The sequence below is a fragment of the Penicillium citrinum genome (assembly GCF_028827155.1).
Source record: "Penicillium citrinum strain IBT 23319 chromosome Unknown utg000002l:1.0-3833315.0:1.0-3834789.0, whole genome shotgun sequence".
NCBI classification, from domain to species: Eukaryota; Fungi; Ascomycota; class Eurotiomycetes; order Eurotiales; family Aspergillaceae; genus Penicillium; species Penicillium citrinum.
In genome coordinates, this window is record NW_026622687.1 from 219,675 (window position 1) to 233,835 (window position 14,161).

Below are 14,161 nucleotides of genomic sequence, written 5' to 3' on the forward strand. Positions count from 1 at the left end.
AAATGAAAATTCTCGAATTACTTCAATATGAGACATAGGTTGTGGTACACCTTAGCCGGTAAATGCTAAGACAAGTTGATGCGAAAAGGTGGGACAAGAGCAGTTTAGGGCGGTATAAAGATGGCTTGATACAGGGGCACAATTATGGAATCTGGCCATCCAGGAGATGGTGACTTTCCTTCAAATTCTGTTCATGTGTAGCAATAGCCTCCGCAATAAAATTTGAAAATCTCGCTGGAATTGTGGTGGGAAAATATTCACCATAAAGTGCCGTTCGAATTGAGAAAGCGCTAGATCTCGTCAGTGTCAGAAGGGAAGGTCTTGCACGAAAACCTACGTATATCGACGAGCAGTGCAACTGGTCGGATATTGTTAGATATGTAGCCTGAGCGAAACTTGGGGCACGAACCTAAATTCAACTAGTATCCTGGCTTTTCCTATCGTCCTATCTCTTCTCAAGGCCTCGGAGACAACCTCAATATTGAATGTACTTGTGCTATAGTTACACGACAATCTCAATTTTCCTTCCTGAAATTCAGCGTTCAAAAGAACTCGATCGTGTCTTTCAAATGTCAGTTCATTTGTGAAAAATGGGGCGGCTATCTCATACCTAGGGCAGCCACCCACGAGGAATTCCTGAACCTCGAGACAAAACATATGACTCAAATCGGCTTGCGGGTTTTTCGGCGCAATACCGATATTGGTGCAGCATGTCGAGCTTTCTTCACTATATGGCAGTACGTACGAAGAGTATCGCTGGCAAAGAGGCCAAAATTCTTCCTGTACAAGCAGGCACTGCGCGCAAGTGTTCGTTGCCAGTGTACCCCTTGAAAGATCTGTATAATATTCCCTGTCTCTAATTGACACTTTGTTGAGGTCAGCACTGAAAAACCCACTTTTGTCAGTCATGAAATGCTTCCTAAAGTTATCCTGGAAGGAAGATTTACCTGCCAATGGATGCTCCATAGGCCAGTTCACAAGTAGCAATTGAGGAATGGGCTTCCTCCTGCAATTGCTCGCCAGTATTCTGTTCTTTCCTGTTCTGTAGTGAGGCTCCATTGATGCCTCCCTCAGAAGAACCATATTCATCACTGCCAGAGTATATTGTCTTCCTCCTTTTCTGCTGATGTTCCGGTTCCAGATAAGGCTTGCTAATTGTGGAATTTCTCGTTGGAAATTTTTGACCGGGCTAGATACACTTAACATCAGCTTGCAATCGGACATAACCGCGCAAAAAAAGAGCCTTACTTCACGAAGTTCCAACGATCCAACGGCTTCGCAGCTAGTGGGCATAAAGGCAAGTTGTGAAGATTTGTCGTATTCGAGGAAACTAGCTGCTTCCTGGTAGTGACAGGAACGCAAAGTTCCATGATGCTGTCCAACACGTGAGTGCACTCGCTTCTTTCCATCCTTCCCAACTGCATTGGTAATCAGCCTTCAGTGTAAATTCCTCCTGATGGCTATTTGTTGGCAAGGTACATACTTTCACCGTTTTCCCCGGGAGTTCTGTTTTCGCAGGGGGAAGGGCAGGAATTTGTGTTGGGAGGCAGACAGTCGACGCGAGCTTGCTTGCATTTGCTGCAAGGCCACCTTTGCCTGAAATCACATCTTTCTTTCCTTCGTCGTCATCGCTCACATGACTGAGTAACTCCTGTATCCTGCGTTACTTAAATCCGACGCAGAGTCTGGGCTCATGGAAGTATACCTTTCCTGGAACTTGAATTCTGATCAACGAAAATGAAACGTGACAGGCCTGCCATATTGCAATCACCAAGCAATACGCAGAGAGATGTATATCTTATATTATACAATGAGGATTCAGATTCATTTTCGACGTTATGCAATCTTAAGTCCCAGATAGCACTCCGATCGGTCTTATGAAAATGTCCTTCGCCGCATTATCCCCACCCAAACTTACGGGCCAGTGTACGGAGCTAGTACAGAATATAATACAGTCTACTCTGTGTAATTTTTGTACTTTTGTCTCTACGGTCGATTAACTTTAGTGACTGGATATAGAGAGACGAAGAGGGTCCATGCACATGAGCGAGCGACTGCCTTTCGGCCCCCGATGCTCCAGAGGATCATAAAATCACTATGTAACACTTCAGTAGCAGGTGGGTCACACTTCTCGCGCCATAGTCCGTATCCAATTGCCTCGAGTGATAGTCCGAGCGAGGGTCGATCCGTTTGCTAAAAAGAAAGGATCATAGCCATCTTCATTGGCAGAGCTCAAAGGGTCTTATTTTGTAGCGAGTTAATTTCAATTCCGGCCCGCAAAATTCGCATATAAGAGAGATAGAAGAATTGTGGAAAATCAAAATCTCTCAAACCCAATGCCCAAATTCATGATCCCATCACCTGCTCAAAGTTCTGCAATGCGCGGGCCCACAAAGGTGGTTCTGAGGCCTGACCCTCCTGAGTGGCTCTTAGCAGCTACAAAATATCCTGGGCGGAAAAAGAGGAGCTCTTTCCATGTTGAACGACATGTTTCGGAGCTACTATCTCAAGATCAATCCCTTTGGACGCTGTGCTCTCTCCTTATTGAGATACCGAAAAGAGACTCAGGAGAAGATAACGTGCTACTTTATCGAATGATACATGTGAAGAGTTTTGTTATCCATGTTGACATGGTGTCGACACAGCAAGAAATGACATTCGGTCTTACTGGTGAAACACTTCAATCACTGTCCGAAATATATCGCACTGTTCACCTGACCAATCCGGCAAACGGCGCGCTTTGCGAATCGCTGGATGAAACGCAGCTGTCCGAAATGCAAAGATGTTTCGATGAAGCCTCTGCCAAATTTGTGTTTCGCACAGATCTAACGGCGTTAGAAGAGATCGAAGACGATGGCTGCGGAATGCTTCCGGCCAACCTAAGCGAAATTGCTAAAGCAGCCGTTCTTGCGCTACTCGAAAAACCAAAAATGGCACCGAAAAATGTTAGAGCGCAATTCATTGATAAATTTCGAAATCGGACAACCAGTGTTCCGTCTGCATCATTCATCTGCCACACAGATGATTTTACAGCTACAGCCTCTATCGACAGGGCCCTCAGTATTGACTACGAAGATCATGCGCAATGTTCATTCGTCCCAGCTTGCTGTAGTGGGCAGTGGCATCAGAAGACTGGCGCTCGCAATGAGCCTTATAAATTCTACTCCCCGAGCCATCTTGTTTTTCCGTCGACGAATCGCAGTGCTGTCGCTGAGCCTTACTCTGTACTATGCTAGTTCGTTTCAGTAATTCAGTCTGTTTTGACATTCCTTTCGCTCTACAACTCTCACTTTCCCACGCGGACGAACTAAGCATCATGGGCGGATTACTCTATTGAACAAAACAAAATTCTCTTTCGAGGAAAAGATGTACAAGGCCGAAGTATTGTAGTAAGACGTGGAAAGACACTTTCAATGAATTTGAAGCTGGTTGATGATGTGTCATGACAGATTCTTGCTGTTCTTATGCCATCGGTTAGGCTGATTCTGCAGCTAGGGAGCTCCGCAATAATAACTGATGCAGTGATATTCTCAAGAACGCACAATCAGGATGCAACGATCCTCTGCCTTTGGATCAGATGTGTTGAATAGTCTTTTCACCCAAATACAGTATTCCCAGAGTAAAGTGATTGGTCTCCAGGACCTTTTGCCCAGTTGCCTCAAGCTTTAAAGCCCGTGTTTCAGGCTCCTTGTTCGCCCGTAGGTACGGAATATATTCATACTTCAAGCGGAGGAGAGGTATTCCTGGAGATGGCTTTCATGCCGTCTTAGCGGAAGAATGGAATGGATTCTTGACGCCGGGCTTGGAACCGATGGTTTGTTGATCAGTTACATTTTAACTCAAACTCAACCCGAAGATAATTCGGCCGGCTGTGTCAGGGAAGACAATGGAAAATTCTTATATTAATAATGGTCTGAAAGTGAGGTAGCCTTGACATTGTGTATACAAGACATTTCGCTCGTTCCCAATGGCGATGGTATATGACCATGTGCTGGGCGTCTGAGATCTATCGTAATTTTGGAAGACTTTTCACTGGGGCCCTGGGATCAAAGTTAATTGATTCTTCACTCAGTAGGTCCATGGCATGTCAGACAAAATTTGTGACCACAACAGAGGATGGTTTGTCAGAAGCTCAAAAAGGGTGTGATTAAAGGCATCGTACCTCAATCCCCAAAAATTCGAGTTTTCTCACAGCAATGCTCCATTTCAGTACCCGCTCATCGAATTGATCGATCTCGATACACTGCAACGCGTGAGAGAGTTGCCTAAGAAAGATTGGCTGTGACTTTCCAAAATCTTTCAATAATATATCCAAAAGCACCCCGCCTGCATCTTTGCGAAATTAGTAAAGGCAATTGATCGAGAGCTCGTATGACCTGCCATTGCCGTGATAATTTGTGCGTTGCGTATTGTCAATATAATCCTTCCACGCACCCATAACCATTGATAATGTTGCTGGTTTGAGTGTGGCAAATGCGTCGCGGTATAATGTCTTCAGATCCAAAGCAATGGAGCGAGATTTTCGGTACATCAGCGATAAAAAGATATTGTTCATAAGTTCGCTAATTCGTTCTCTTTGGCTACCTATTCATCGAAAGGAAGGTCAGTTCTGCCATGAGATATGCATAATGTAACACACCTTGCGGATTATCTTTGGCATATTGGTTTCCCGGATATTGAGAAATTCTAGCAGTTGTAAAAGGGCTGCAAGGAGCCATGGTAGGTCGATTCAACGACTCGTTGGGTACCCACGAATAAGCAAGCTGCTGCTGGTTACTCTGGAGGATCTGCTGTCGACACATTTGGCTGGGCGGCGGCCCTGTACGAGTAGAGATGTGCTCGTACTGGTTAGTAGAGAATTCAACACCTAAAACATGAATTCATTAGCGCGTTTTTTGTAGGAGAGCGTTGATCTGTGTACCCTGCGCTTGGGACATTACAGGGAGGATATAAACGTCGGGCTTATTGAAGAGTGCCATAGTGTCGGTCACACGGAACTAGCAAAATATGTTTCTCGTTTCGCAATTCGGACGCGCAGGGATTCGGCTGAGCGAGGCTTGGGAGATGAGGCCATTTATAGACAAGGAATGGCATACCGAAACATGTTCGTGGTCAGCAGGACTGCGGATCGGCAATCCTCGCATATTGGATAGGGAATAGCGCATGAATGAGCTCCTTACGATATTGCAGGTCAAGGAGCCTACAAAATGCATGTACTCAGAATCAGGATGCGACTATGATGGTTCCGGAAAGACCGTCTAAATCCCCCTCTCGAGGGATCCATACCAAGCTGTCCGCGGTATTGTAATGTTTACAATACGTACGAAATATACTTACGCCATAAATGGTTAATTGTGGGGCTATGTGTCCAGTGCCTGAATACAAGAATGTCCCATAAGCTGCATCTGGTTCATGCCTCTTCGTCATCAACATCGCATTTTGGAAAATCTATTCCACTGCCCTCGGTATCGCCATGCCAGAGAAGAAGGTCAGACAATTTCTCCCCTGAAGTGAATGAAAACTTAATTTTTCCGGCAGCCTTGCATTGATTACATAACAGTCTTTTCTGCTTTGATAACATTACGCTATTCACGATCTTCCTCCACGGCAGACCGAACGAAGTTTATTGAGGAAAACAAACACGCATGCGAGGAAATCATCCATTCCCTTGGGATATTTGACCTAGTAATGCTGGGACTTTTGAAGTGGGAGCACGACAGTTCTCTATCACCTGGGATAATCGAAAAGATGATCGACTTTTTCAAGGAAAACCAAATTCAGAAGAGAATCAAGTTTTGCCGTTCACTTGAGCATTCATACGCGAGACAGCCATGGGCCGTGCCGATGGATCAGGAAGAGTTTCGAGCCACCGTCGAAGAGTTCTGTGAGCGCCTGGAGGATTATGCCAAGACCTCATAATTGAGGGCTCGCCTTTGGCCCAGATTCGGTCGAAGTGACGGAACAAAATAATTTTTACCAAGACTTGATTCGTAACACCCTCATGAAAGAAAGTCTCAACGGTCCAGAAACGAAGACTGACTTGGCCGGCTATCCTCATTAAACCGATACATCACTCACAAGGAAAATTGAAAAAGTTGATTCCGAATGCTCAAAAAGTAAATAATGGTACAGCTTTGAAGACAAGTAACCCCAAACACTAAAAGTCAACACCTAATACATGACAACTGGAACCAATACTTCAAACTAGAGATTTGAAAATGCTTCAACCAGTGGCCACTGTCAACATGTTCTGAAAGTGGTGAGGGGTCGTAGAGCATTTGTTCCTTTGTCAAAGCATGGGCGTTCATACTTCCACCATGGCAAGAAGATGAAATTTCGGTCGGGGAATCTGAGACCTTCTGAACACACCTATTAAGCTGGAAGGTTTCCCAAACAGATTCGTCAGTATGCTTTTCTCTTCTTCCGAAATCTGATGAATACTCCGCGCTCCGGGCTATTATCTTCTTAGCGAGGTCCAGATCTCCATGTATCATTGCGTTCCTTCCAGCATGGTAGAGAGGAAGAAGACAAGGCATCGTGCTGTTCATTTCCACTTTCAAATTGAACAAGCTATCAACATTTTGTTTCATTAATTCCGATCTGTCAATTGCCGTGAGGCCTGCTCTGACCGCATCAACTCCGTAGAAGTTGCGAAGAGAGGAGAGTTCCTTCCAAAAAAATTAGATTGAGTCTTTGGTAAGATATTTTTTACAAACCTTTGCACACAGAAACCACTGCCACTTGCCCACGATTTGGCAATTTATACAGTCCGAGACCAAAAACATCATACTATTTGAATGGAAATTCAAGTTTGCCAGGGCTTGTTCCTCCTCCCCAGTCCGTTCGTCTTTCTTGAAAGAGTTGAAAGACAGCTTCGAGTACAACGCACGCTGCATCTTTGTGAGGGATCTAGCGAAACCCAATGGCCCCAATTCCTGGAAATCGTCGATAAGTCGAGTGCAAGTATCTAGTGGGGTTTTCCACTCTTCATTGACATATCGCTTGTAGCGAAATTCAAGAACTTCCAGTTGCTGTAGTACAGCCTTCGCCGATATAGGCTTACTGAGGTGGATTTCCAAGGGCCCGGTTATAAAAGAAGAGAGGGTCGGGACCAGATCAAGCTCGTCAAACATGCCTTTTTGGACACATTTGTGTGCATCTTCGAGAACATAGAGAATAAAACAATCTGCACCAATTTCTTCTAGTTCCTGCCAGTTCGCGTCAGTAAGTGTCTGCTCTGCGACCAATATTTGGAAGCATACTCCTTTCACCTTGAGCAAGAGATCAGCTTTTTTCATGTTCCTCATGAAATAGCTATATAAACTTGTGTGAAGCCACTTGTATTCCCAAATTGTACTTTTAAGCTCAGAGGTAGGAATTTCAAGTGCCTGCTGTACCATAGAGCCAAAACCTATTCGCTTTACCTTATCCAGGCTTTCCCAGTATAGTTCTCCAGCAGCACGACCGCACGTCTCCGAATCCAATTCCTTCGGATTAAAATCCCAGCTATGACTTAGAGGTTTATATGTTCCCCCGAGTAAATTTCTTCTTCCGACAAACCTGAATTTCTCCAATAGAACGATTGAATGTGTGTCATCTTTCTGAAAGAGTGTTTCAACATCATCCATCCGCCAAACGCATTCTGGAAGCTGTTGGTCTTCATTCCAAGTGCAATGACCTGATGATGTGTCACAAAATGTAGACCCGGCTTCTGTGGAAGCTGTGCTGAGGGAAAATTGTTGAATGGACGATCCCTTAGAAAACAGATTGTCAGCACGCATCTCGAAGTCAGAATCACAATAGTATTTAGCCTATTTTATAGACTAAAGTTCGCTCACTACTGACATTGGACAGCATAGTAGAGTAGATGTCGTTGAGTATTCGAGTGCATATCATTCAATACATGGGTCATGAGCGAAGATGTGGTCTTATACACTGGTGAAAGCGTGGATTCGTACCAAAGATCCCACCTCGCATTGGCTCGCCCAGTCCCTGAAAACCAACAGCTCCAAAGTACCACATCGATGTATGCCATGCTTCGGCTACACTACCCCGGTCGGTTCATGCAAAAGGAATTTTGGTCCAATCTCACTTGTATGGGTCATTTTTGTCGCTTGTAAGGTATTCGTAATACATAATCCAGACCACACTTACAGATCTATTACGGATCTACATGGGGCTAGCTTCCAGATCGGCGCCCCTTATTATGTTACGATACCTTCCAATAGAAGATGTCACAAAGGGTTGTGGGTCACTGGAAATATGTCCAATCAAAAGCCTCTAAGTCACTATCTGCCAATGATATTTGACCATTTTTTCGAAAATGAAACAGGAACCTTTGTATTGACTTTACATAGGAATGCACGTCAGCTTTCACTATGCATGAACTGGGCGAGTGGCCCACTTCGAGATTGCTCATGCTAGCCAACTTTCACTTCAAACCCTGATTGCTGTGATGTCAGAAAAATGGCCCAAAGCTAGATGACTGTGTCTTACCGTTTGTGTTTGAGAATCTCTTCAAGTCGAAAGCATTCGCCATAATAAGGCTTGCCGGATTCGTTGTAATTGATCGTCACCGTGCCACAATTAATCCTCTGGCCCATAGCCTTCTCATAGAAATTCAAGAAATCGCTCTGTCCCTCCGACAGAAGACCCATGTGATTTTCGTCTTTTTCTTCCTCGCAGTGGTTGGATACGCCATGATAGGTCGCAAACCCTTTCATACACGATGGGCAGGCGTAATGTATCGCTGCTTTCCTGGCTATCTCTTTCATGATTGCCAACCTCTTCTCCATATTGAGAGGGTCTAAGCGAGTCTGACCGTCGACGATGAATTTAAATTTAAGGCAAGCTCCATAGTTTCGGGGGCCTGGTTTATCAAGTCGCAACGGCAGATCTTCTACTGTTATATCTTCCCATCCAATGGCAATTCCAAGGCTTGACAAAAAGCCGCCGAAACCACCCTTTTGATTCACTGCCCCGATACCCTTGTGTAGTAAGTCCGTGGGGTCTCGCTTCCCTTTATCTCGGCAATGTTTGAAAAGGGCTGACGCATCAGAATAGAGAATATGGCACAATGGACAGAGGTATATCTTTTTCGATTCCAACAGTATTTGATCCAATAAGATACAGGACTTTTCGTGATAGGCCAGCCCCATAGTTTGCCGAGATAAAAGAAAAACTGAAAGAATTTGTTTGTATGCGAGAGGCCGGCTATTCGGGGAGGCTGATGACCCTTACGGTGTCATATACCTTCAAATTGCGATATAGCTGAACATCTATTACATGAGTGGGAAAAATCCCGTTTTCTTATATACATGGATTTCCTTTTTGAAATGCCTTGGCTGAGGCAAAGATGCATTTCATATCCTCATGATAGCGGTGAAAGGACAACGAAGCAATGGGAAATAGGATGAGCTCGGAGCCAATGATCCCTGCAGTACCTACCATGCAATGACTATCATTCCTCGATGCAAACCTTGCAAATTTGATTTGGGGACTAATGATATTGTGACGAAGCACGATATCCATCGATTAGAGGGCTGTTCCTCCGCGTCCTGTGTGGTAGCCATACTAATCTTCAGGAATTTCCTGTAAAGAGTTTCGCTACCCCAAATAGCTGATATGTTTTGAACCAGTTAGACAATTGATCCCCCGGTAATGGTGGGAGCAGCAAAATAAAAGAATTTAACTTACCAGTCCTTGACTTCTCTTAATGTGACTGGGAATAATGCGAGTGGTGTATATCAGAGGGAAGATCATGAAGGTCTGAATCTCGCTAGCGAATCAATTGCTGGTCCAGTTTCTTTACCTCTTTGTGTTAATTATGACGCCTCTGCACCACTGTATGTGGCCTATGTGGTCTAGGTCTGCATATTGAACATATCTTCCGTCATTCGCGTTGACATCTGAAAGGGACGTTTAGTCAAGTCGATTACGATGAGCTAGCGGCCACCAATGAAGTCGCCTTGCCGGTCTTGACTCTGAAACAGAGAATTTGGGCGTAATCACTATAGCCAACCGAAACTTCAAACTGGCTGCAGAGACCGAATTCCCTGGCCAATCCTAAGTCTCATCTGTATGTAATTCGTCTATTATCAAAAGTGAGCGTTATTTACATACTCAGCAACCGCGGAGCCGCGTAGATAGGGTTAAGACAAGCCCCACCTAGTTCCCCACCTGATTTCCCACCTGATTTCCCACCTGATTTCCCACCTAGTTTCCCACCTATTCTTTCATCTATTTTCCCACCTAGTTTCCCACCTGGCTTTCCACCTGATTTCCCACCTGGCTTTCCACCTGATTCCCACCTAGTTTCCCACCTATTCTTCCATCTATTTTCCCACCTGGTTTCCCACCTGATTTCCCACCTAGTTTCCCACCTAGTTTCCCACCTAGTTTCCCACCTATTCTTCCATCTATTTTCCCACCTAGTTTCCCACCTGATTTCCCACCTGATTTCCCACCTGATTTCCCACTTGGCTTCCCCTCTTTTTCCCAGTTTTCCCACCTGATTTCCCACCTAGCTTTCCACCTCGTTTCCCACCTATTCTTCCATCTATTTTTTCCCACCTGATTTCCCACCTGATTTTCACACCTAGTTTCTCGCCTGTGTTTTTACTACTTTCTCCAAACCCGCCTCGTGCCTCCATAGGTCTAAACACCCTTAATTAATTATGCTAGTCTTTTATCTGCCCTTGAATTTAATGTGTTCCTCTGAACAAATGACGAATAACGTTCTGTTTTACAATTTTCACAAGAACCACAATTAGCGGATGAATGTTACACCGAGCCGACAATGGTCCTGTGCTACCCCTCGACATCCCACTTCCTTACTCAAGTTGGGCACTCGGGCAGACAAGCCAGACGGCCTAAGGTATTGCGGCACGTTCATCTCATTTTATTATCAGCAGACCACTTGTACCACTGCAAAGGATTCCCTATTCTCCGATTACCTGCGAAGTCCCGTGAAACAGCAAAATTGTAAGTAGGTCCCTTGTTCGTCTTGATCTTCAACTAGCTAATAGACTCTTCTCATCATAGCCCTCCCCTTTCACCAAACCGATATCTCAAGTACGTTGTGGTTGCAATTTTTGTGGTGTCTTCTACTAAGGTACGATCCCAGAAGTTGCTTAAGTTAATCTAGCGGGCGACGTATTACAAGTAGCCGGGTCACCCAAATGGCTACGTCTAGCCAAAACTCCCCTGGCACTGTTGCCCTCAGAGGCGAAGAAGAATATCTTACTTTCTGGATATTCGAAGCGGCGGATGAAGAAAGAATACTGGAGGGCAAAGGAACTCTGATCATGATAATGCACCCGTCAAACCCATCGGAAACAAGAACGCATGACAACGTACGCGAAAAACAAAGATTTCCGATACCTCCGGGACACGAAGTTAAAGTGATAGATGCCCTTGTGAAGATGACCAAGTAGGCTGCAATTTCAGGTTGTTGAGTATCTCCATACCTGCTCGTTGCCCCACCCAGAACGTGATCGGAATATCAGCATTTTCATCTCGGGGAATCATTGTCGTCAAGCAATTTGTTCGAGAATCGTTTGCCTGTCTTTCTGAAATCCAGAGTTGACTCGACTGGATGGCATGAGGAACGAGCTTAATTGAGTGGTCAATGAGTTCCACTGGAGCGCGTGAGAACATGTATTCAATATCTATGTATTCATTTTTAGATTGCTGAGTATCAAATAGCGAGGTTTAACTTACGTCTCCCCTTCATTCCAGTCGGGTTGTGACCGGTCTCATCTGTAGTGGATGGATTTGAAGGTTTTCCTGCGAGTTCATGCAATATTGTACAGTTGAATTCGCTTTTCATGGCAATGAGCTGACGTGCAAGATTGTATCTGTTGCTTTTCGTCATGTTTGCAACTTTGACTTGGCCGAGGGCTATAGCACATAACATGACAAGAACTAAATCAGGGTTACCAGCGTCGCCAGCATCACCAGCGCCACCAGCATTCTCGATAAGATCTTGTAGGAAGAGCCTGTAATAAACGCGTTTCTTAGACTTCTGCGTATGATCAAGCAAGTGCCGGGCATCCTCATATTGTCTTTTTGAGAGTCCGTCGAGAGTTGCAAGGGACTGTAACCTTTTACTGCAGAGCTGGACTCTTCGTATCGCTTCGCTGACAGTAAGCGGCTTATGATGATTGGTCACCATTCTCGTGATGTGGTTATCAGCGTTCCGTGTGCAGGCAAATGGGAAACTAGGTGGGAAACTTGGTGGGAAATCAGGTGGGAAATCAGGTGGGAAACCAGGTGGGAAAATAGATGGAAGAATAGGTGGGAAACTAGGTGGGAAATCAGGTGGAAAGCCAGGTGGGAAAACAGGTGGAAGAATAGTTGGGAAACGAGGTGGAAAGCCAGGTGGGAAATCAGGTGGGAAATCAGGTGGAAAGCCAGGTGGGAAATCAGGTGGGAAATCAGGTGGGAAGCCAGGTAGGAAGCCGGGTGGGAAAATAGATGGGAAAACTGGAAAAAAGAAGGGAAACCAAGTGGGAAATCAGGTGGAAGAATAGTTGGGAAACGAGGTGGAAAGCCAGGTGGGAAATCAGGTGGGAAATCAGGTGGGAAATCAGGTGGGAAATCAGGTGGGAAATCAGGTGGGAAATCAGGTGGGAAATCAGGTGGGAAATCAGGTGGGAAATCAGGTGGGAAATCAGGTGGAAAGCCAGGTGGGAAATCAGGTGGAAAGCCAGGTGGGAAATCAGGTGGGAAATCAGGTGGGAAGCCAGGTAGGAAGCCGGGTGGAAAATCAGTTGCCAAGTGTGCATCTCAGCCAATCGGTTCTTGCAATTCCTAGGAGCTCCTGCATAAGTGCCGGGCGGCTGTTCGCATGCTAGATTGTTCGCAATGCTGGGATGCCTAATCGGTAGACACCGAATATATGCCCCATTGGCTATCATCTCTATTTGTGTCATTTGCCTTCGGAGCTAGCTGGCTCTCAGAAGCCAATCGATTCATGGTACGGGCTTATGACAAGTGTCGGAGTTTGCGTTCATACCCCAATTTGACAGTCACATAACTAAGAACGAAATGTATAGGGCTTTGACACTTGAAATCAATGCCCGCACAAACAAGTGGACCGAAAAGTACCATACATGCAACGGAAGATTGTACGAAGCAACGGTGCGATCGATGACGTTTGCCCATGTGCTAGCCTCATCTTCTTGCACTAGGCTGGAGCTGATAACCCCATAATACGGCCATCAATTCTTGGAGGAACATACAAAAGCAAATTGAAAACCACACTGCAGAAACGATCAGCTTCAGATCATCAGTGTTCGAATTTGCGAATTTGCGACCATCGGACATATCAGAAAGATCTGTTTGCCGATCGAAGTACCCTTAGAGGAAGAACACAGCCGATCGGCACGGCAAGTACAATACAAAAGATATTGTATATAAAACAGCAAATACTTGCTTCGAACACAGCTGTCATGGCCCACCGACCACACCCCAAAGGATTCAAATCAAAGATAGTAGCCCAAATATCAACTATGGCTTCAAGGTTAGATTGTGCATTTCCTTCTTGAAAAGGCATTTTATGAGATCGAAGTACTGAAAAATCTCAAAGGGCGGACGCCACATCGGTGCTGATTGCTTACCAGCTTTGGTTTATGGGAATCCCACCGGTTGCTAAAGCGTTGAAACTGGGCAACATCACCAGGGACTCAGCCAGGCTGATAGTCATTGGTTGTCAGAATCTACGAAAAAAGCGCTACTGCGGAGAAGCATTACGCAACTTGTCTAAGAACCAGGACGTCAAAAATGTCGCCCACGCCATGCTCAAGCTTCACAATGATAAGGATCTTCTTATTCTAACCCTACTGGCTCGGCATTTCGGATCAAGAAATGGGATTTCTTCACGCCGATTGATTACGTTCATTGCCCGCCCGTTTCATCAGTTGAACTATGTGATCGCCAGACTTTACAATTCTCCCATTGTCAAGGAGACATGGACTTCTCTTGAAGAATTTGGCAAGTCACTCAAAAATGTTCTGGCTTGTATTGAGTCACGCACTTTCAAGGAGGAACCTATGTTATTCCTACACGCTTGACCGGTCTTCACGTGGTATATAAAAGGATCAATGCATTTTTGCTTCTAGAAGATGATGTTTCAATTATCTCAAGCAACTCCTAGGAG

At 45.1% G+C, this 14,161-nt stretch overlaps 7 protein-coding genes across 7 annotated transcripts; 3 read left to right on the forward strand and 4 right to left on the reverse strand.

The window, feature by feature from the left end:
* Window positions 1–943: 943 nt before the first annotated feature.
* N7469_001956 (uncharacterized protein) lies at window positions 944–1,293 on the reverse strand (the record flags this gene model as incomplete). The annotated part of the gene is made up of 2 exons (XM_056640876.1): window positions 944–1,189; window positions 1,249–1,293. 2 exons carry the CDS (start codon window positions 1,291–1,293, stop codon window positions 944–946), a joined length of 291 nt encoding a protein of 96 aa, XP_056503370.1.
* Window positions 1,294–2,336: 1,043 nt separating this feature from the next.
* N7469_001957 (uncharacterized protein) lies at window positions 2,337–3,236 on the forward strand (the record flags this gene model as incomplete). The annotated part of the gene is made up of 1 exon (XM_056640877.1): window positions 2,337–3,236. One exon carries the CDS (start codon window positions 2,337–2,339, stop codon window positions 3,234–3,236), a length of 900 nt encoding a protein of 299 aa, XP_056503371.1.
* Window positions 3,237–4,342: 1,106 nt separating this feature from the next.
* N7469_001958 (uncharacterized protein) lies at window positions 4,343–5,144 on the reverse strand (the record flags this gene model as incomplete). Its single annotated transcript, XM_056640878.1, has 4 exons — window positions 4,343–4,584; window positions 4,640–4,867; window positions 4,922–4,997; window positions 5,097–5,144. The coding sequence occupies 4 exons, from the start codon at window positions 5,142–5,144 to the stop codon at window positions 4,343–4,345; spliced, it is 594 nt and encodes a 197-aa protein (XP_056503372.1).
* A 544-nt stretch (window positions 5,145–5,688) lies between these two features.
* On the forward strand, window positions 5,689–5,919 carry N7469_001959 (uncharacterized protein; the record flags this gene model as incomplete). The annotated part of the gene is made up of 1 exon (XM_056640879.1): window positions 5,689–5,919. The coding sequence occupies one exon, from the start codon at window positions 5,689–5,691 to the stop codon at window positions 5,917–5,919; it is 231 nt and encodes a 76-aa protein (XP_056503373.1).
* A 2,517-nt stretch (window positions 5,920–8,436) lies between these two features.
* Window positions 8,437–8,795, reverse strand: N7469_001960 (uncharacterized protein; the record flags this gene model as incomplete). Its single annotated transcript, XM_056640880.1, has 2 exons — window positions 8,437–8,443; window positions 8,497–8,795. 2 exons carry the CDS (start codon window positions 8,793–8,795, stop codon window positions 8,437–8,439), a joined length of 306 nt encoding a protein of 101 aa, XP_056503374.1.
* A 2,602-nt stretch (window positions 8,796–11,397) lies between these two features.
* N7469_001961 (uncharacterized protein) lies at window positions 11,398–12,175 on the reverse strand (the record flags this gene model as incomplete). Its single annotated transcript, XM_056640881.1, has 2 exons — window positions 11,398–11,639; window positions 11,722–12,175. 2 exons carry the CDS (start codon window positions 12,173–12,175, stop codon window positions 11,398–11,400), a joined length of 696 nt encoding a protein of 231 aa, XP_056503375.1.
* A 1,339-nt stretch (window positions 12,176–13,514) lies between these two features.
* N7469_001962 (uncharacterized protein) lies at window positions 13,515–14,075 on the forward strand (the record flags this gene model as incomplete). The annotated part of the gene is made up of 2 exons (XM_056640882.1): window positions 13,515–13,525; window positions 13,592–14,075. 2 exons carry the CDS (start codon window positions 13,515–13,517, stop codon window positions 14,073–14,075), a joined length of 495 nt encoding a protein of 164 aa, XP_056503376.1.
* Window positions 14,076–14,161: the final 86 nt, after the last annotated feature.